The sequence below is a fragment of the Anoplopoma fimbria genome, chromosome 9 (assembly GCF_027596085.1).
Source record: "Anoplopoma fimbria isolate UVic2021 breed Golden Eagle Sablefish chromosome 9, Afim_UVic_2022, whole genome shotgun sequence".
Taxonomy (NCBI): domain Eukaryota; kingdom Metazoa; phylum Chordata; class Actinopteri; order Perciformes; family Anoplopomatidae; genus Anoplopoma; species Anoplopoma fimbria.
This window is the reverse complement of record NC_072457.1, coordinates 30,272,545-30,292,983: the sequence shown is the minus strand read 5'-3', so window position 1 is coordinate 30,292,983 and position 20,439 is coordinate 30,272,545. Positions and strand designations below refer to the sequence as shown.

General features: G+C 39.2%; 1 protein-coding gene across 7 annotated transcripts; it reads left to right on the top strand.

Annotated features, from left to right (window-relative positions):
* Window positions 1-247: 247 nt before the first annotated feature.
* pecam1b (platelet and endothelial cell adhesion molecule 1b) lies at window positions 248-18,512 on the top strand. 7 transcript variants are annotated; one of them, XM_054604988.1, is made up of 16 exons: window positions 248-436; window positions 552-587; window positions 4,428-4,724; window positions 5,118-5,399; window positions 5,486-5,755; window positions 6,314-6,586; window positions 8,101-8,379; window positions 9,572-9,850; window positions 10,565-10,666; window positions 10,778-10,808; window positions 11,845-11,924; window positions 14,313-14,366; window positions 15,108-15,197; window positions 15,678-15,734; window positions 16,412-16,434; window positions 18,266-18,512. In XM_054604988.1, exons 1-16 carry the CDS (start codon window positions 394-396, stop codon window positions 18,365-18,367), a joined length of 2,298 nt encoding a protein of 765 aa, XP_054460963.1. In that variant the 5' UTR covers window positions 248-393; the 3' UTR covers window positions 18,368-18,512. The 7 variants fall into 7 exon arrangements, with proteins under 7 accessions (XP_054460963.1, XP_054460964.1, XP_054460968.1 ...); XM_054604989.1 differs by lacking the exons at window positions 10,778-10,808; window positions 11,845-11,924; XM_054604993.1 differs by lacking the exons at window positions 15,108-15,197; window positions 15,678-15,734; window positions 16,412-16,434; window positions 18,266-18,512 and having other exon boundaries at window positions 11,849-11,924.
* Window positions 18,513-20,439: the final 1,927 nt, after the last annotated feature.

The following is a 20,439-nucleotide window of genomic DNA, read 5'->3' as shown; positions in this document are numbered from 1 at the left end:
TGGCTACTGCAACACCAAGCAATACGACATTATTGTGACTACCATTTCACACACACACACACACACACACACACACACACTAAACACACATACATGAAGGATACCACAGGAGAACATTCCACAACAGCAAAGAGCCGGGCGGCTCGAACATCCTGAGGAAACAACACTCACTTCCTGGCAATTTAAGCCAAGGCGACGGCTGCTCGGGTTGATAACCGCCACTGCTGGCTGACCACTGAGTGGCCGAGTTAGAGCACCACCTTTGTGTCCTCCCCGCCCACCAAAATCAGATCTGCCCCCCCACACACACCACCCATCAGCCAGCATTGTCACAAGTCTGTTAACCACCAGGACAGCCAGCAGCGTTGGGAGCCCCTGTGTTCCTCAGACAGGATGATCCTCCTACTACTGCTCACCTCCACGCTCCTGTCCAGCTGTAAGACCACTGACCTTCTATCTTCTTCTTTAGGAACTCCTTGGATTTCTCTTTGTGGAGATGGTTGAAAGATTTGTCTCTAACCTGGTGCTTTACTTTCTTATCTTGATCCAAGACTTCCATCCAGGGAGAGTGGTGGACGCACAGAGCAGTAAGTATAATCTAAAATAGATTACACTGCATAGAGACGGCTTACTGAATATATCCCACAGAATTGTCATTCGTTGGAGCAGAAAGAGGAGTTTAAACAAGGCCCAGTTTTTACTGAGGATCATTGCTTTATTTTCCATATGGACGAAGTTATTGGGCTTTGAGTTGGAAGACATTTCAATCAGTTGTCACCCTGTAAAAAACACTCCCAAACACAAAGCCAAGAGAGACACATGGTCAGTCAGTGGAAACAGTCCTGTTTGTTATCAGAGCGTTGTGATCGCTGGTGTCTGGTGAAGTCGTTGAAGGAAGCGTTGGGAACATGTTGGTGGGCAGCGTCACACGCCTCCCTGTCCTCTTGTGTTGGTTGGTGATGGAAGGCATGACTCAGTCAGAGAGATGGAGGCATTGTTCAAGCCGGGCCCAAGGTCCAGACTTGAAGAAAGACAAGCGTTTCCATTGATTGCGTTTTTCCTGGAAAAAAAATTATAGAAAAACATATCTTTAATTTTAGTGGAAGAATTGTGTTTGATCCTTTCAGTAAAAGTACCAAAATCCTACTTTAAAAATTCTCTGTTACAAGTAAAAGTCCTGTTTTTAAATGATTTCTTAAGTAAAAGTAAGCCTCAAAGTATTATCAGTGAAATGTACCTCTAGCATCAAAACTAAAAGTACTCGTTCACCCATCAATGTATAAGCATCATTAAATTGCTGTAGCTGATAGTTAATCTACATACAGTTCACTAGCTTGGTCCAGTGGTTTCTAACATGGGTTTCACCAAAAGGGTCACAAGATAAGTCGGAGGGGTTGTGAGATGATTAATGGAAGAGAAGAGAAGAAGAAAAAGTCTGCACAATATGCTTTTACATTTTTGGGATATTTCTCTAATCTTTGCTTTTTCATAAAAATGTGTATGATTGTACCTCTTTGGGCCTCAGACTGTTATAAATATAACCATCTTAGAAGTTTAGAGGAGATATCACTCTTTGGTGGACATGATACTACTAGAGAAACTACACACCTAGAAGTGTTTTTTGAGCTGTAAACTAAATGATACGACTCTAATATGCATTTCATGGATTGAAAATATAGCCCTGAAACTTGCAAGGCCGACGCTGACATAGAGACAACCTGTTGGGATTTATCTATGCCATGACATTAATATAATAAAAAAAAAAAAAATGGAACTTCAGCATCCACGTCATCCTCCTCTCAGCCCCTTGCCCACTTTTTTAGCAGTGTGTGGAGTTACATTTTGATAATATATTTTATTTAATAAGCTTATCGAATGATCAAATTTTTTAATGTAAAATCTTAATCAGAAGAGTAATTATAGCTGTTATATGTCGAGTAAAATGCACATTATTTCACTCTGAAATGTAGTGGAGTAGAAGTATAAAGTAGCATAAAATAGAAATAGTCAAGTAAAGTATAAGTTCCTCAAAATTGTACCTAAGTACAGTACTTGCGTAAATGTATGATGTTAGTTTTTCCACCACTGGCTCAGCATGTACCTGCCATAACTCAGACGGCGTATCGAGAGCCCACAGCAAATCTGCCCCGCACGCCTGAGTTTTCTCATCATCAGCCCTGCCAGGTCCTGCTGAATGATGCTGGGTGTGGGCCAGATTCTGCCGACTCTGAAATGGTGATAGGTCCCCCGGGTGGCCTGTTCGTCTGACAAAGTGCTTTTCCTGCCCATTTTTCCCCCCCTTGTTTTCCAGGTTTGTTTACTGCCTCACAACACCCTCGTCTGAGCCACAACAGCAGCCTGTTGTCTCTAACACTCGACCAGATGGGGGATCTGGTTGGGAGGCTTGACACACGTGTTCAGATGCTTTCTGTCTCGTTACACTGGGGAACAGTAAATTGTTTTACACTTTTAAAAGTTACTTCTAAAAGACAAAATGTTTCTCCTCAGTCTTGGACAGTCGCTTCGACATTTGTAAACAAATATGTCCTGTGGATCATTGATTGCTTTCCACCTGTTCATGCCTGTAAAATCACAGGAGTATTTGATTTGATTCTCGGCCTTTGGATCCGTTCAGGTGATTCTCAGAGCGATGTGGCCATGTGAATGATGCAATCTGGCTGCTGTAATTAATCCAGAGACAATGAGGCTGAGAAAAACAAAACAGTGTGAAAACTGTGAAGCGATTGAAAGAGTTTTGTTAAAGAAAGGAAATGAACAGCTTGTAAGGGTGTAACCAGGAATAAAAGAACCTTCAGGACAAACGTTCTGTAGCTGTCTTGTAATAAAGCCACAAGGTCGGCTGTCCTAGTTTGTCCTTGACAGCTGAACCATTTGATACCTCAAAGACCCTTAGTGAGGCAGTTGGAAGATGTCAAACCCTGAGGCCTACCAATGACCCTCGTCAAGCCCTCTTTTCCTAGCTCCAAAAAAAGCATCAAAGCTCCAACTCCAGCTGCATATAGATGGAAGATGCTCTTTCTTATCTACATCTATCTTCTGGCTCTGCTGTTGTTTTAACATCTAGGACTACGAGTGAATTTTACAGTCATGCATAAATGCATTGTTTCTTATTTGACTCTCATACCCAGATGGGATGCCGTTCCCAGTATGATGAAATTCTATGATAACACACCAGCTTCCTGAGTGCCAAGTCCATAATCAATAGTATGGCACCTGTAATAGAAATATCAGCTGTAATCATTTCATATGCCAGCAAGATGGCCAGTTGGGAGTGCTGATTTGAATGGGAATAGGATGTGATTAAGAGGAAATGCTATTCATCCACTTTAATTATGACTGAGATCCCTACAGGTCAAAATGTTTGGGTGTAAAAGCTCAGAGGAAGGAGGGGAAGGCTGCTCACTCATGACTCCAATGCAGTCTTTCTGTATGTCAATGTTTGGACCCTTTTAGGCATTGACCTCTCCAGAATAAAAACTGTTATCATCTGACATACATATATAGTGTATAGGACAGGTGTCAAGGAATCAAGATGAACATGAGAACAGACTCTATCTAGGCGTAAAGAAAATATACAACATACATTTGTCCACAGTCTAAGAGCCATGTAGATGCTTGAATTAAAATAAAGCAATAGGTTTTATATATACATTGTACAGTGAAAAATATGCTATATCCAAGCTACCTATACATCATATAACGTCAATTAGTAAAAGAGCAAAATGTTTTGTATAGATTTTGCTCTTTAACTTTGTCATCTAAAAGTACAGTTTGTAGGATTTAAGAGGACCTATTAGCAGAAATTGTATATATTATTCATAACTATTTTTTCATTAATGTATAATTCACCTGAATATAAAAATCTTTGTGTTTTCTTAACCTTTGAATGAGACCTTCCTATCTGCATAGGATGTGGGTCCTCTTCTCAGAGTCCACCATGTTTCTACAGTAGCTAAAAACTAACAAACCCGACACTGGCCTTTCATGTTTTTACATTACATCACAGTATAAAGATACATTTAGTAAAATAAGTTAACAAGAAACTCTGGCAGGCTGCCGCCTTGATAAATGAATCATATAAAATAAAGATTTCACCTCACTAGTCTAGTTGTGTCCATGCAGTGAGCCTCTCTCTATAAGGAGATACATGAATATATCTTCGTCAATGTAACATACATTAATGCCACATAAAAAACTTTAAAACCAAGTGGATGGTTAAGAGATAAGTATGTATTTTACTTTTATCCTTGAGTAGCTATAAAGAAGGAAATCCCATTGAAAGAGGTGGAATTTTTTAAAAAGGAGTTATCAACTGAAAAACCAAGCAAAACCAATATAAAGCTATTTTAGTGCATTCGATTGACTTGTTCGTTAAGTTTAATCATATTTTTTGCATCACTCCTTAGCTTTCACAATAAGAACCATCAACCTGTCCATCGAGCCCAGTAATGACGTGACCCGGGACACCAATGTGACGCTGAGATGCCAGGCCACTGTCTGGAGCAATGTGCCGGGGGCGCTGAGTCGTAAGTACACTATATACAAGGACGGCAACGCCATCCACACCAAGAGCTGCAGCACCTCGGAGGATCTGGTGTACCCTCTGTCAGAGGTCAGAGTCTCCAACTACGGCAAATACACGTGCAAGATCAACATCAAAGAGGAACAGTTGACCAGCGTAGCCAAGAAACTCACAGTAACAGGTTGGTGTGTTGTTATGGATGCAGCAATACTATTATCTGTTAATGTGGTTAGATACAGTTAAAAGGCTAGAACTGTGATTCATTAAAAGAGAACAGTTTTTAAAGTGTGGTAAAGTTAAATACCTGTTGACAGGACACTCCTGAAAATGTTTGGAACAACTTTTTGCCTTTACATGATTTGCTTTTTTAAATCCATAGTAATGAACGATTACAGACATGATTTTGAATCCCTTTTGTGTAAGATCAAAAAATGACTTAGAAATGAAAGTGATGGGAGTGACTGGGAAAATGACTTCCACATTGGCAGAAGGTGGTGGTCTTTCATATTTGGTGACTTTTTTCAGCACGGTTGGATTCAATCTGAGCACATTTCTCACATATTGGGTTTTCCAGGCCAGTCAAAGCCAGTTATCCACCTTAACAAGAATGAGGTCAGTGAAGGGGAGGCGATAACGGCCAGGTGTACAGCGCCTGGTGAGACAGGCTCCATATTCTTCTACTTCTACAAGGACGCCACAGAGATCATGGAAAAACAGGCCAACTCTAGCCATGCAGAGGTTCAGCTACATGTCAGCAGCGTTGGCAAACACAAAATCCACTGTACCTATACTGTCCTCGTTACGCCAGAGTCCTTCAAGTCCGAGGAAAGCAACACTCTCACTGTTTCAGTCACAGGTGAGTGGCATTTTGAAATGTCATTTATTTTTTTAAAACATTCAAGCCGTCTCAAGGCTCTTCATTCATTGACTTTATCTCCTTAGAGCTTCCTATCACAGCAGTTTTGGAGATCTTACCCCAGTCCAGGATCTATGAAGGAGACCAACTCTACATCTCGTGTAGCATCAGAAGTGGTATGCGCGGCTTTCAAAATACCGATGTCTACCTGAGCCAGGGGGACCAGCTCCTCAGCAGCGGACACACCAAGGTCAACCACAGCAAGGTGGCCCTGGCCAAGGACCCTGGGAAGTTTGAGTGCACATTACATATGGGAAAAGTAAGGAAATCCGACACAAAGACGATTTCAGTGACTGGTGAGTGGACAGAGGAAAGATGACCTGTGTGTGCACACTGTACATATACATCTGTGTTCTTACTACTGATTTGTTTTTCATCTTAAAAGTAAAGGGGATTGTAGTCATTAACTATATTCTTATGGCGCCCCAAAACTGACAAAATATAGGAAAAGGTTATCAGACAACAATATAAATGAAAACATCATGCATAAAATGTGTTAATTCATTCAAATTCATTTCCTTAGATCATTTCTTTACCCAGTGAGCTAACTTTGTTAGCGTTAGCTTGAGGGCTAAAATGCTTTAGCTTCTTTTACAAGAGTAAATGCAGCTGAACGCGTCATCGTCCTGAAAGCACTGCAATCCAGGAATAGCGCAATGCTTTTTATCTAATTTACCCTCCATTTTGATTATCTAATTAACAGTATGATTGGTTTATTGTTTTTGACTTGTCTGACAATCTTTTACTCCATTTTGTCGGCTTTAAGCGTCATACATATCAGCATTTACACCATGAAGTAATATCAATGCAGATGATGACTGGCCATGTGTTTTTGTTTTTTAATCTGTCCACAGAGCTGTTTTCGGTGCCCACTCTCACCGTGTCTCCTGCTGAAGTCTTTCATAGGGAATATATGACATTATCCTGTAAAAGTGAGAGCTCTGCCTCTGAAAGACTCGCCAGGGGAGAGTTGACTTACACTCTTGAGCCACTGGGAAACCGACTGATTAACAAAGGCCCTGGAATATTTTCTGGCAATACCCCACCGAATGATTTGAACTATACCTGTGTAGCTCGAGCCAAGGGCATCATGAAGCACAGTGAAACCCTGACTATCCGTCCTAAAAGTAAGATAACTTGATCTCTTTCAGATGCAAATTTTAATACACAGATTAAGAGTGTACTTAAACATGAACCCCCTAACAAGAATGTTTTATATGTTGACCTTGTCTGAATACCCCAAGGTCAGTTTACATCTGAAGTATCATTTCTGGAGGGATTATATTTGATGCAATTCTCAAAATGTAATTCTATGAACTAAGTGTTTGCGTTCAATTGTTGTGTTTTTTTCCATGGTGCCAAACTAACCTTGAAGTACACTGACTACTTTTGTTTTCTTTCACTTTGATCTCAACGATTAACCTACAAAATAACATGTTTTTCTGGGGGGGTTTTAATCTTAATTTTTTTCCGTTCCATGTCCCTTTCGGGGCTTCCTCAAATCTGAAATGATTGACATAAAGGATTAACGTAAAGGCTACTATAGCAAAAATCAATGAAATTATTGATACCACTGTTGGAGCGATAGCAATTTCTCATCTAACTTTTCTCTGTTGGTAATAAAACAAGAGTATTTGTGTTCCAAACTAATCTTCTCTCTCATTTTAATCTCATATTTACAACATATGTAAAACCACAAAACGCTGCCAATGAGTATATCTTAAGTTGTGTTCTCATGTCAAATCGGGCAGTTTTTCTCATCACAGTGTGAGGAAAATAGTACGGATGTGGTCTATTAGTAATTAGACCACACCCGTACATTTGTTTTATGTTTTTGCTCATTCCAACTGCATTGATGTATGACTGAGTATCCAACAAAATGTTGATACATGTGAGCAAATAAGCATTACATCCCAACTCAAAGCGGCTATAGTCAGTATTTATATATTAGCAATAAAACAAATGACTGTGTGTAATGTGAAAGGTGTCACTCGGTGATGAGAACGATCACCTGAATCTACTCTTCCCTTCAGCTCTATAGAGCGTTTTATCAGCTTTTTTTCAGCCGCAGCAGCCAACTCCCTTCTGCAGAAAGTTTCCAAAAGGCAACTGTCCCTGTGGAACATAGTGGAGTAGATAGCAGCTAAAGAGCAAGATAACTCCCTCAGAGTTGGTAGAAACCAAAAAAAGAGCAACAAGGCGACTGAATATTAGACTTATATTCACCTGATGGCCAAAACACAACTCCAAAAGAATTCTAATGTTGCTGCATAATAGCTGGATGTGTAAATAGGCAACTGTTTCCAAGGGTTAAGTCCCAGGATAACAATTTATGATTCTATCATCTTGTCTGACATTATAATAGGCTGAATAATATGCTATCCAATAACATTAAATAATGATTTTAGCGGATTCGCTGTAAGAGAACGGGTTGATCACTCTATCCCTCACACTCATGATCGTCATTAACTAAAATCTCAAAGGCAAATTAAGGTTAAAAGTCATCAAGCTGTGAACTTTACTCACTGAAATATAGCATTAACATAAAAAAATTGCCAATGTCCAAATGGCTTTAGTTTTTGCTTCATAGGATTTGCCCACAGGAAGTCATTGTGTTTATTTTTCTCTTTCCCCTCTTTAGCTTCTGTCTCCTCTCCAAAGATCTCGGTGGTTGGCAGAGCAGTCCTAGGACAGCCCTTCAAGATCCTCTGTCAGTCGGACAATGGCAGCCTGCCTATAAACTACACCCTGCTGTGGGGGTACGACCAACTGAACACTACCGTTGTCAAGCAGCCTTCTCAACAAGCTTTGTTCACAGTCAGCATCACGAAGCCTGATGAAATAAGCAAGTACATGTGCGAGGCAAAGAATCGCCACAAGGAAGCCCTGCGCAGTAGAAGACTCAACGCTACAGTCATAGGTAAATATTCAAAACGAGTATGTTCATCCATTTTAACATTGTTAGTAAATTCTTAATTTGCCTCATCACCACTTCTCTAAAAAGTCCAGATCATTCAATGGATGTTTTAATAGTTTTTGATGAGATCAGTCCTATAAAACGATTGACAAATGACATAACAGTCTCACCTCAAAGTCCATCTAGTAGCTGTTCAGATCATATCACATACCTTTCTCAGCTAATGGAGTTTGCTCAGTTGCATTTTGCTAACTAGATTGCTACCACACTCATGTCTGTCCTGTATGTTAAGTTATAGCAACACATTCTGTCTCCCAACTCATCATACACTGCCACTTTGTCAGTGCCATTCAGCATTGGAGAATGACGCACTAGGTTCCCCTCTAGCGGTAGTTTTCAATGTGTTGGGACAGTGTTTTCTTTCAAAATAAACCTACGTCTTCACAGAAAGAAAGGTTGAGGTAACAAAACCTCTTAGTTAGGTTTAGGAAAAGAACGTTGATAACGTTCAATTGACATACAAAAGACTTAAAAAAGACTCATGTGACTCCGGGGACAAACAACACTAATGACTCGCGTCAACATTTACATTTAGTTTTGCACGGGACACAAACACCCATCCACAACCTCTGCAGACTCTCACGCAATCTATACTACATCACATGCTCTTACCGTCCACTAATGCCGCGGGTTGGTTTACATTAGCGTTAGTTAAAAGCCCTGAGCTTCGCATAAAGGCTGTAAAGGGGCCCTTAATGCGTTGATCTCCAATGTCGAAGGGCACTGACTAAGCTGTGGTATTTGACAAGTTTGGAGTTTAATCTTATTGCTAAAGCAAGCAACCAGTTGGCTTAGCTTAGCAAATAGACTAACAAAATCCACCTGCCAGCACCTTTAAAGCTCACTCAGTAACAATTTATGTCTAGTTTGTTTCTGTACAGAAACAGGTGGTTATGGTAAGCTAAGTAAACTGGTTGCTCATGGTAGCTTCATATTTACCATACAAATATAGGAATGGTATTGATCTTTTCATCCAACTCTTGGTAAGGAAATAGCAAACTTTTATTTTAAAGATTCATTAAGGCAATGAGGGTGTGTGATTAAGCTCTTTTTATGTTTTCATGATACAATAGAATCTCAGTTTATTGACAGTGTTGACTAATGTCCCCTCTTTTCTCCACTTTTCCTCCCTCAGTGCCTCTGACCTCCCCATTTCTAACTGTCATCCCAGACCTACCAGAAATATCTGAGGGAGTTGATCTCATCCTCATATGTGGTGTTCAAGGCACTCCACCGGTCACCTTTAAGTTTTACCGTGTTGGCAACGACCTGCCGCTGTACACCACCACCTCCAACAGGAACCACACAGACTACCCGGTCCACGGTTTGTCTAAAGAGCAAAGCGGGATATACTACTGCGAGGCTGTCAACCACGCCAGAAATGTCGTCTACAGTGACCCGGTCACCATAGAGGGTGAGACTGATGAGTATTTACACTCAAGCCCTGTTGTTTCATAATTGAATTGACTGAGACGCTTTGGTTGCTTCGATACGGAATATTCGTGGACTTAAAAGAAGAAAAGTCTCAAGCACGTAGGAAGAGAGGACGGACCCGCCGGTCTTTGTAGGTTCATGAGATTTTGTGGGCTAGGAAATATCTCAGGGAGTACCATTGTTTGGTTCAAGAGCTGAATTTAGAGCAAGCCTGATTCGAGGATTGCTTTCGTATAAGCAGGACACAAGTGTCGCTCCAAAAAAGTGACACAAATTATTGTGAACCATCAGCTGGGAGACCTCCCGACTCAGCTCCATTGTGTGTTGCCGGTGTAGTCCGGATATGGCGAGCAGCACAGGAAACTTTATTTTTGCAGTTTGTTCTCATTCACCACAAGCAGCCAAAATTCAGAGTGCCCAAATGTTAGAAGCAGATAGCGAACAAAAAAAGAGGGAAAAAAAGCAAAGCTAAAAATCTACTAAGGTGGGCAGGTGTCAGTCCGTCAGAATGTATAGAACGAGGGCCTGATTATAGAAATGGTTAAAGCTTTATGAAAAAGCAAGCAGAAGTGTTTGGTTATTTGATCAGGTTTCATTTAATCTCCCCCTTCTTTCCCCTTTGTGTTATTGTTTGTCACTGACTTTTTCTTTCTTCTCTGTGTCTCTCTCTCTCTCTCTCTCTCTCTCTCCATAGTGCGCATGGCGTTGTGGAAAAAAGTGGTGATCGGCGGTTTCTGTCTCCTGGCATTGTCTGTGTTGGCGGTAGTGTGTGTGCTGTGCTTCAGATCCAAGAGAGGTAGATAGACCTCCAGTCCTCCAGCAACTCAGCCTTCTTATGTCTAACTATGTATGAAAACCAACCATCCTCCACCTACTTCCTCCTGCTCTCACATCTCTCTTATTGTAGGTAAAAGACGACCAACTGCTGAATTGTCAGTGTGAGTTGGCTCGACTACTTGCTTCCTCTTAATGTGGCAGATATGGTATAAATTAGTGACAGTGTAGATGAGGGTGTATCAGTATCATGTTTCTGTTATTTTTAGCCTTCACAGAACCATACTGGTTGTTTTCCTTGTTTGTACTGTAAAACTGGCCAAGAAATAGTCTAAAAGCTCTCCATTAAACCACACTTTATTATCATTTGTTACCCTTTTCAGTAAGGATTAACCATACAAGACACAACGTGTAAATAAGTGAGATTCAAAGATGCTGGATGGCAGATTTTGTTACTTTTTTAGTCTTGTCTCCTGTTTGATCAACTAAGCATATTAATAATCATATAATGAATTTCATTTATTCACCCATAAGGAAAATGGCATTGTTACAGTAGCCAGGTCAATCAATAAATTGCTAAATAAAGTAAATAGGTTGGTGAGAAGCTAAATATGATACATAAAAAGAGCTCATTCCAAGGTAATAAAAGCACAACCATTCTTTGTTTCAGGTGATTATACACTAATAAAAACATAGTTATTAATATTATACGCCATTTCTGACAATAAATCCTCCTAAATCCAACAACCTTACATTTTTTTCCCTGGAAACGGCACGTAAATTTACGCCATCGCCACATAATGTGCTGTTTAGATTTGGTCATTTCACGTATACCTGTGAGATCACTTTGATCTGGTGTAAAATGTTTGTAATAAACTGTAAGATGGTAGTGTCCAGTTCTAGTGCACATTAGACAAGTTCAACTCATGAAGATAATGTTAAAGGTGCATGGATATTCAAATAGAATAGACCTTCTATATATAAAAAAAAAAAAAAAAGAGTAAAAATGAAAGTGCAGGAAATCCCCAAGAAAGTACAAAAACTCTCAAACTTAAATGCCACCAGTATGGTTATTGAAGTGTATTATTAGCTTGTATCAGATTTTATTGCATAAAGTTTGCTTTAGATAATTTGGGCATTCAGTAGATTTTCCCTTGACATCACTGCTGCATAGTTGACTTTATTTTCACCATCTTTCAGAAAGCCTTCGAGCCCTAAATCAGATGACCCGTTAACAGTGAATCTAACCCACGACACAGAGCTTTATAACACAGCCACAGGTAGCTTGGTTTTACTATTCACTGTTTGTACCACTGACTGTCCTCATTAGTCATCATCTTAACATCCACGAGTCATGTCTTTGGCCTCAACAGTCATAGTAGTTTCCTGTTGTAGCCACAGCAATCCATTTCCATCCCATAATGTTCTAACATGCATTGCAGGGCCCATGTTGTGGTAAACCTGGCTACAACTGTTTATATTTGTTGCTTTCCAGTTGTAGATATCCTGTTAAAATTGATGTGCATGCACAACGTGTTTGTTTGAGCTCATTGTCTTCGTCTGTCCTTGACTTTATTTGCATGTACATTGTGTTTGTGTCTAATTTTGTATTTGCAGAGGCAGGAAAAGTAGGATGTAGTTAGAATACAGTTGTTTTAGGACCTAAACTCTCTGAGATACAAGCTGTTTTTAACACTGGAAGAGGCTGCTTAAGTAGTTAAATCATTGTACATGACATTGATTGTCAATTGTTGCAAACTGCTTAGAGCCCCCATTATCATCTTCTTCCAGGCGCAGTGCAAATCTATGATGGCATGGAGGGGAAAGTGACCAATGGGGCGCGAGATAGCGTGGCGTCGCTTCCCGTTGACATCAGCAACAGGAGCAGCTACAGTATCCCAGCCACAGTATAGAGATGCCCCACAATGGGCAGGACTTTAATTGAAATTATCTTTTAACTTTGAAAGCAAAAGGATGTTCTATGAAAGGACTTTGAGAGCAACAAGAGGCAGTAATGTTTGTGATGTCGAGTGTTGTAGGATTTGGACACTTCTTCACTGATGAGTTTCCTCAGTTAAACGGAGGGGCGTGTTATGAAACGATATAAACCAGGACCTGCTGCTCCCTCTCCCCTCCTCCTGCAATCTAAATGGCCACCATTGATTTTATACTTAACATTGATGTCTTTGTCCTTTGTTTCTTCCATCACCACATCTGTGTAATTTCATGTTTGTCTGATGTGCATGTCTAAATGGCTTTGGTGACAGATTGATTTGTATATACATTTTATCACTATCACAGGAAATGTGTGTATATATTTTGGTTGATAACCTTACTGGTTGGAAGAGACACTTGTAGAATAAAGACGTTGGTTTTATTTAGAAGTGTGTCAGTACCATTCATTTTGCTCAAGCTATTGTATCTAGGGCAAAAAAAAACTTTTATACTGCACAAAATGCAGTCCAAGAGAAAATTATTATTATCACGCCTGCATTAATCTCCCATTACAGTATGGTGCGACCATCCTAAGCACAGAGTCAAGACGAGAATACCAACATAACATGAAGTTGATTCATTTCCTAAAAAGAACGCACAACAGAGACTTCCTTGAAATGTTCAAACAATACAGTCTGCAGAAAGTCTGTTTGCACAGAGCAGGTCAGTGCGGATAAAAGTGGTGGTGTTGGGAGGGCTGGCCTTGCTTTGTTTAAGGCTAGGCAAGTTTGAATGCATGCAGCAGGTGGAGGAAATGATTCACACAAGACTCTGAGCTGTGTGTGAGATTACATTACCAACTGGAAAGTTGTAATGGGAGTTGTTTTAGCCAGAACTTATTGTGCAGCTGCTGCTGAATTAACATCATATTGTGCACAAGGCAGCAGCAGATTTCTGTATTTACCAGATGAAATCTGCTCCTTTGTTAGTATTTTTATTTTAGGAACAATAAAGCCTCCACTAAAGCCCAAATCTTGGGATGTGCCACAAAAAAGTGTCTCCCCATCTCTCCGATATTGCTTTGAGAACCGAATATAATCTTGATATTTGACTTTGTGTAATATGCTTATTCACTTGCTTGTGCAGAGAAATGTGAGAAGACTGTTACCACTCTCATGTCTGACTGTTTAGTATGAATCTGAAGCTAGGAGAAAATTAGCGTAGCCTAGTTTAGATTAGCATAGCTTAGCTTATCTAGTTTAAGTTAGCATGAAGACTGGAATGGGTAAGCTGCTGGTAAAAAATCAAAAGTAAAAATGACAAGGGACCCTTCTGTATACCCGCAACATTACATTCTTACACTTTGGTTTTTGTATGGGTTAAACTAACACAAAGGTTTAGAGCCGGTCTATCTGTTTCCAGACTGAATGCCGAGCTAAGCTTTACTGGTTGCTGGCAGTAGCTTCATATTTAGTAGATAGCCTAAAGTGTGGTATTGTTTTTACCATCAGCAAGAAAGCAAATATGCATGTTTCCTAAAAGTTCCTTTAATAATTACTCAAAGACACGTCACCTAGATGTCAGCTGACATCATACATGTGGCTGGCAATGTGTAGCGTTACTGCTAATTATTAAGGTATATTTATTTATTCTAATGAGTGCAGAACTCTTACAACCTAAATCAATTCTGGGTTCGGCGTCATCTCTGATGTTTGTCTTTCTGTGTTTTACAGTGAGGTTGGATGGAGCTGCAGTCAGTGTGTGGAGCGATCGACCACCTGAAGCAGGTGAGCTGAGCCTGTAATAAGTAGCCCACCATTATATTCATGCTTTTACTGAAAAGGTCTTACAGTTCAGTCTTTTTTACATGGATGGACCTATTGAGAATTGAGCACAGACAGCTTTAATTTATTTTTCCTCAAAGCAAACTTACATGAGTTTAACTGAACAGCAGCCACTGTGGCAACAATTGCCATTATGGGCTTATAGTAAATGCTAAGGACGAGTGTAGAAGTTGCACAAGTAGAGAAGAGTCATGAAGTTGGCAAACTGATCCAGTAATGTCCGTAGCACAGCAATAGTGGATGTAGCCCTCAGTAAAGTAAATACAGTGTTGACAGAAAGTTTTAATAATGTAGTATACTTTCCTGCAGACTTTGCAAAACACCTTGTTTGGATCTCATAAGGCAGCATTGAATGTTTTATTAGGCTATAACTAATCAAAACAAACCAGACAGGATTCAGGACAACGGCAAATTTTTTGGGACGTCTGGTCACTCTACATAAAGGGTTATATAATCTTGTTAACTAAAGTAAAACTAACACAACTCCAGGTCTGTAGCACATACAGAAGTCATATGGTTGAAAGCTGTGGAAAAGACAAGCAGTTGGACCTCGAGTTGGGATTGTTTTGTCAAACTTTTATTTCGAAGGTCAACACTGAACTTCTCATGCTTGAGAAAAGCGTACACTCATATACTAAGTCATGCTTGTTTAACAGAGAATCTTGTTTATGTATTTGCGTACAGTCAATGACGAGGAGAGCAGCGTGATGTCCAACGAGCCTGATGTGGAGTACACTGAGGTGGTGCATCCCCGGCCAGTAGATCCTGCTAAAGGTGAACAAAAAAGAAAAGATATTGTTTTGACTTTGACAACTATTTGTGGCTCTATTTTTTAACCATTCTGCACATTGTATCCCCTCCACTACAAACCTCCCCATAGAAACACTGTTTTCCATGCTTTGCCCACATTCCTCTACAGTTGATAATTCAGATCAACACTTCCTGGGAGGGGCATAATTACCCATAATTAATACATCTCCAAGCTGCTGTAAATGCAGGGATTTCCAGAACCATTGCAGACCTCATAAACAGGAAGGGTTGAGCTAATTGCCCGGCCGGTTTCTGAAACTGGCTCCTTCTTCGTTATGGTTGTCTATGCTCAAGGTCCCGACGGGCTGAAGATGGCCGTTACAGTGTGTGACACAACCGCCTACTTTTAGATTTATGTTCATGATAGATCTAACAGACAGTTATCTGCTAAACTTTGTCTTTGATGTTCAAGCAGGCTAATGTGTTGCTTTTTATTATCAACAGTCCCCCTGAGAAAAGGCACAGAGACAGTGTACAGCGAGCTCCAAAACTCGCCACATGGTGAGTTTAACATTTTTAAAGCTGCATTGACTACTTTTTTAAATTGACAATGGATTTAGTTAATGTGTGAAGTTGCAGAAGGGGTTGCTCGTAGTAAATTAAATAGCTTTTTTTGCTCATTGTTTAGTTTTTTCGGGCCGTATTTTTTACTTTGTTGGTTTGCTCTCATTGCTCCTCATCAGCCTAGTGGCTGATTATCCCACTGTAAACTACCTGCCCACAAAGTAAGCAACTAGTGAGCCCAGTGGACCATTTGGTACTTAACAAGCCAGTTATTTGGATGCACAGTTTACCCAGGCCAGCTACAGAACCGTCACTACATCCTGTTACTGCTGGCAGGAACTTCCTGCTATTAAAACAGCAGCCAAACGCTGGATGTGTCTATCAAGCAGTTTATCGGAGTCTAAATGTTTCCTGTTCAACAGTGACAAAATAATCCTGAGTTGAGAGAAGCATCTATAAGAGTAAGAGGGAATAATATAAATATTGACTCAGATGACAGGCACAGAACTTAAGGGCTGAAACAAAGGCCTCTGCAGGAGAGAACAAGTGAGTCAGCAAGCGAAGCCTCGTCATCATAACTGACTAAATGACTAATGCATATCTTTGAGGTGAGCCAGTGAGTGAGCAGGATACACACACTACACACATTTAACCTGTGATGCTTTTGCCTTTAGGTGCTGCTGACCATCATGACTATGTGAGTTATTATCTGCACAACCACACTCATATTCTTCCTGCTACTTATTATCATTATTCTTATGGGTCTTCTTTTGCGTCGCCTGAAAAGCCTTTACACTACATATATTAATCAAATACTGGATGTATATTCTTAACATATATATATGTATAAATATATATGTATATGTAAATATATGTATATGTAAATATATATATATATGTAAATATGTGTGTGTATATATATATGTATAATATATATATATATGTAAATATGTGTATATATATATATATATGTGTATATATGTGTAATTTTAGATGGGTGCTATGACAACTTTTGAAATAATTACATTCTACAAACAACATCTGAAAGGGCCTCCAAAGACTGTGGAGGCCCTTTCAGTCCCATTGTAATTATAACTCAGCACCTGTATACAGTACAAACTAATTTTAATGCTTAGTATTGCACAGTGCACACTGATCAACAGTATAGTAAAAAAGTCTGTTATGATGACATGCAGAGCTCGTGATTTATGTAATGCATCGAAGTCTAAGGAGGAGTGTTCCCTAGATGCAAGTTAGAAAAACTAAGTTTTCAAGGAAACACAGGGTGAGTAATTGTTATAAAATAGTAATTTTGTGGGTGAAGCATTCCTTTATTATGTTATCTGAGTTATAGATGTCATGGAAGTGAATGGAGGTTTTAAAACACTTAAGCATTAGGCTTTAAAGCATTACGATATACAGTATATACAGTATATATATATTATCCACAGTTAGTCAGTGTAGTGGCTATCTTAAGATTTGAATGGAGTTTGTAGTGTATACGGGTACAGATTAATAAAGACATTGTCACAAGTTTACTTTTGATTAGTGCTGTATGTAGTATTGAAAGAAATTATATGTAATATTAGAAGTCTCTTTGGAAAATTGTATTTAAGTCACATGTGTTAAGTGGTGACACAATTATTCTTCACCATTAATTTGCACGATGACTTAAATACAGACTTTTATACAGTAACATTACTCATGTAAGTGATTTGAGTACTAAATTACTAAAAACCCCAATGTGTCCCTGTGCTTGCCGCCTCCTGGTCACAAGGATACCTCACAGGCCGATAACCCAGAGTGAGAGGGAAGCGGCCGTCAAACTTTCCAGACAAGAACAAAGGCATTTGGGCTGGGGCTTCCTTCCCTATCGCCCGATCAGATCAGGGCTGTGGCCCAGTCAAATTACCTCAGAGCCCATCTCGGCCAGCACACTGTCCACCACACGCCTTAATCACTGCTGCTCCTTACAGCACTGTTTGTCCCTACATGGTGTTAGAGGCAGCTAAAGAGAGGAATGTGGAGTAATACGCTAAGGATGTGACCTCAGGATCTAAAAATGGCCGATTCTTTCATCAGTGTATCTTCTTGATGGCAGATTATGCGGTTTGGTCTGACAGTAGTCTTATTATGGTTTGTCTGCTCCACAGGAAACTGATGTTCAGTAAACAATTTTGGAGTTTGTATTATTAGGAAAAACAGAGCATCCTCGGAGAGTGTGTTTTTCTCCAATAAAAATGATGATTAGCACTTAGGTAGTTAGGAAGATGGATGAAAACACAGTTTAAAATCAGATTTAAACTCATGCAGGAGCAATTGTTTTGCAAACATATTACCAGGAGCCACAAAAGGGATTTTATAACCTCATCCGCCCGTGATTTTAAATAGTATTTAGCAACTGCACCGATGTTGGCTTTGGCGTTAACGGCTTTGTGTTGTGTGTGCCAGTGTTTAAGGATCAGGATCAAGATAATAAATGAATCAGCCGTGATGGTGTTTAATTGCTCTGCTTTGTGTGTCAACAGGGATCAGTAGAGTACGCTGAGCTCAACAGTGAACAACCTGAGATCAATAGCTACCGTCTAGAGGTCAACAACCACCAGGACCTGCCAGTGCCTGTGGATTAGTGGATTATCGCCTTCTACTCCCATTTCTTATCCACACTTTTTTTTTTTCCATCTCTACCAAGTACAATCTTACTTTCCAATCTGTGAAATAATTGACTGCTTAGTTAGCTGTAAATATTGTTGTATATCAATAAAAGCATGAAGTCACGGATTCTTACAGTGTTTGTTGGTGTGTTTTTTCTTCTGTGCGACAACGGGCCATGATATAAAAGCTGCCCAGAGATTTGAGAAGCAGAAAATAACTTTGTTTGGCATTAGAAAGATCATGTTTTTTGTGTTTTTCACAGTAACAAAACTCACCTTTTTTACAGTTTATTTGCCATTTTTATTTGTTTATTTGAGTTATTGAATGGCTCCCTTAGTCATGTCAACAAGGAAAAAGACAAGCAGAAGATGGTGGTGGATGTAAAATGAAATTAAAGGGGAGATATCATGCTCATTTTCAGGTTCATACTTGTATTTTGGGTTTCTACCAGAAAATGTTTACATGCTTTAATGCTTAAAACACACATTTTCACCCTCTGTGTGAAACGTTCTGTTTTAGCTGTCTTTCTAAAATTCAGCCCAAAATCAAAAATAAATGTTTTTCTTCTTCCCTTCAGTGATATTTATCAAACTAGCCAACTTTTGTGTGAGTTGGCTAGTTTTGGAGATAGTTGCTGAAGAGATGTCTGCCTTCTCTTGAATACAAAGGAACTAGATGGCATTCAGCTTGCGGTGCTCAAACCACCAAACAAATAAATTACATTACATTACATTACATTACATTACATTACAGTCATTTAGCTTACAGGAAGTGTATTCAACATAGGTATTCAAGAGAACTACTAGTCACCAGAAGTCATAAGTGCATCTCCTTTCTTAAACAAGCATCTTAAAGCATAAACCAGAGCAAAAGTATAGTGCAGAGGCAAATTACTACGAAAACAATAATTGCAACAGACTAATACGAATATAATAAGTGCTACAAACTACTACGAATAGGATAAGTGCAGTAAACAAATACGAATACAATAAGTGCAACAAACTAATACGAATGCAATAAATAAATAAAAAGCTCAACATCAATGTCTATTTGCAGAAATCCTGACAGGGTTACTCAAGATAATCCACAGACCCTTGTTGTGAGCAGTTTCATATAGTACCTACATTAAACTGCTCACAACAATTGCTGAACTGTCCCATTAAGCCCCCCTCCCAAAAAAGCCAGGTCTGCTCTGATTAGCATGCAGGAACAATCTGGTGCACCTTTGCTAAGTCTACAAGTAGGAAGGGGAGCCAAATCTATAGTCACATAGTCTAAATATTAAAAAAACAAACTGATTAGTTTGCACTTTTTACTCCACCACATTTATTTGACAACATTAGTCACTTTGAAGATTCAGATTATTAATACAACATATTATGTAACATATATCTTATTATCATAAATGAGGTAACCCATCAGTATAAAGTAGCTGATATTAGCCCCTACTTTACCTACCACAGCATTAGTGATACTTTCACATGAATGTATCAATAATTATAATCCAGTGATATTAAAAAAATATTCTGAAATGGGCCATTCTGGATACCGAGTATTTTGATGTTAATCATTTTTGTGCTTGTTAGTTTTATTTGTAACAGAGTAGTTTTGCTATTTTTACTTAAATAAATGACCTTTAAGTAAAAGTATTTATTTCACCATAGAATTTAACCATAACCACACAAGGTGTGTGTGAGTGAGCCCTGTGATGTATTTACAGTATAGTGTGATCTCCCTAGTATTCACCACTAAGGGGCGCCATTGTATCGATAATAGCAATTCATCCCCCTCACTGTTTTCAGTGTTTGTTGTTGGAACATGGATCCATTTTGTGGCAGAAAGGTGATGTTCACTACAGGGAAGATAAAAATCTGTTCTCATAATATTACATAAACTTAACATGAAATGAAAATGAGGCAAATACTGCAACTAACATAAATTAATAAGAAAGAATATGACAGTGTTAGAGGAAAAATATCATGCTTAAGTAAGACCAGGAAACATATTTCAATTACATCACGGTGACATGTGCAACACAAAGAAATCA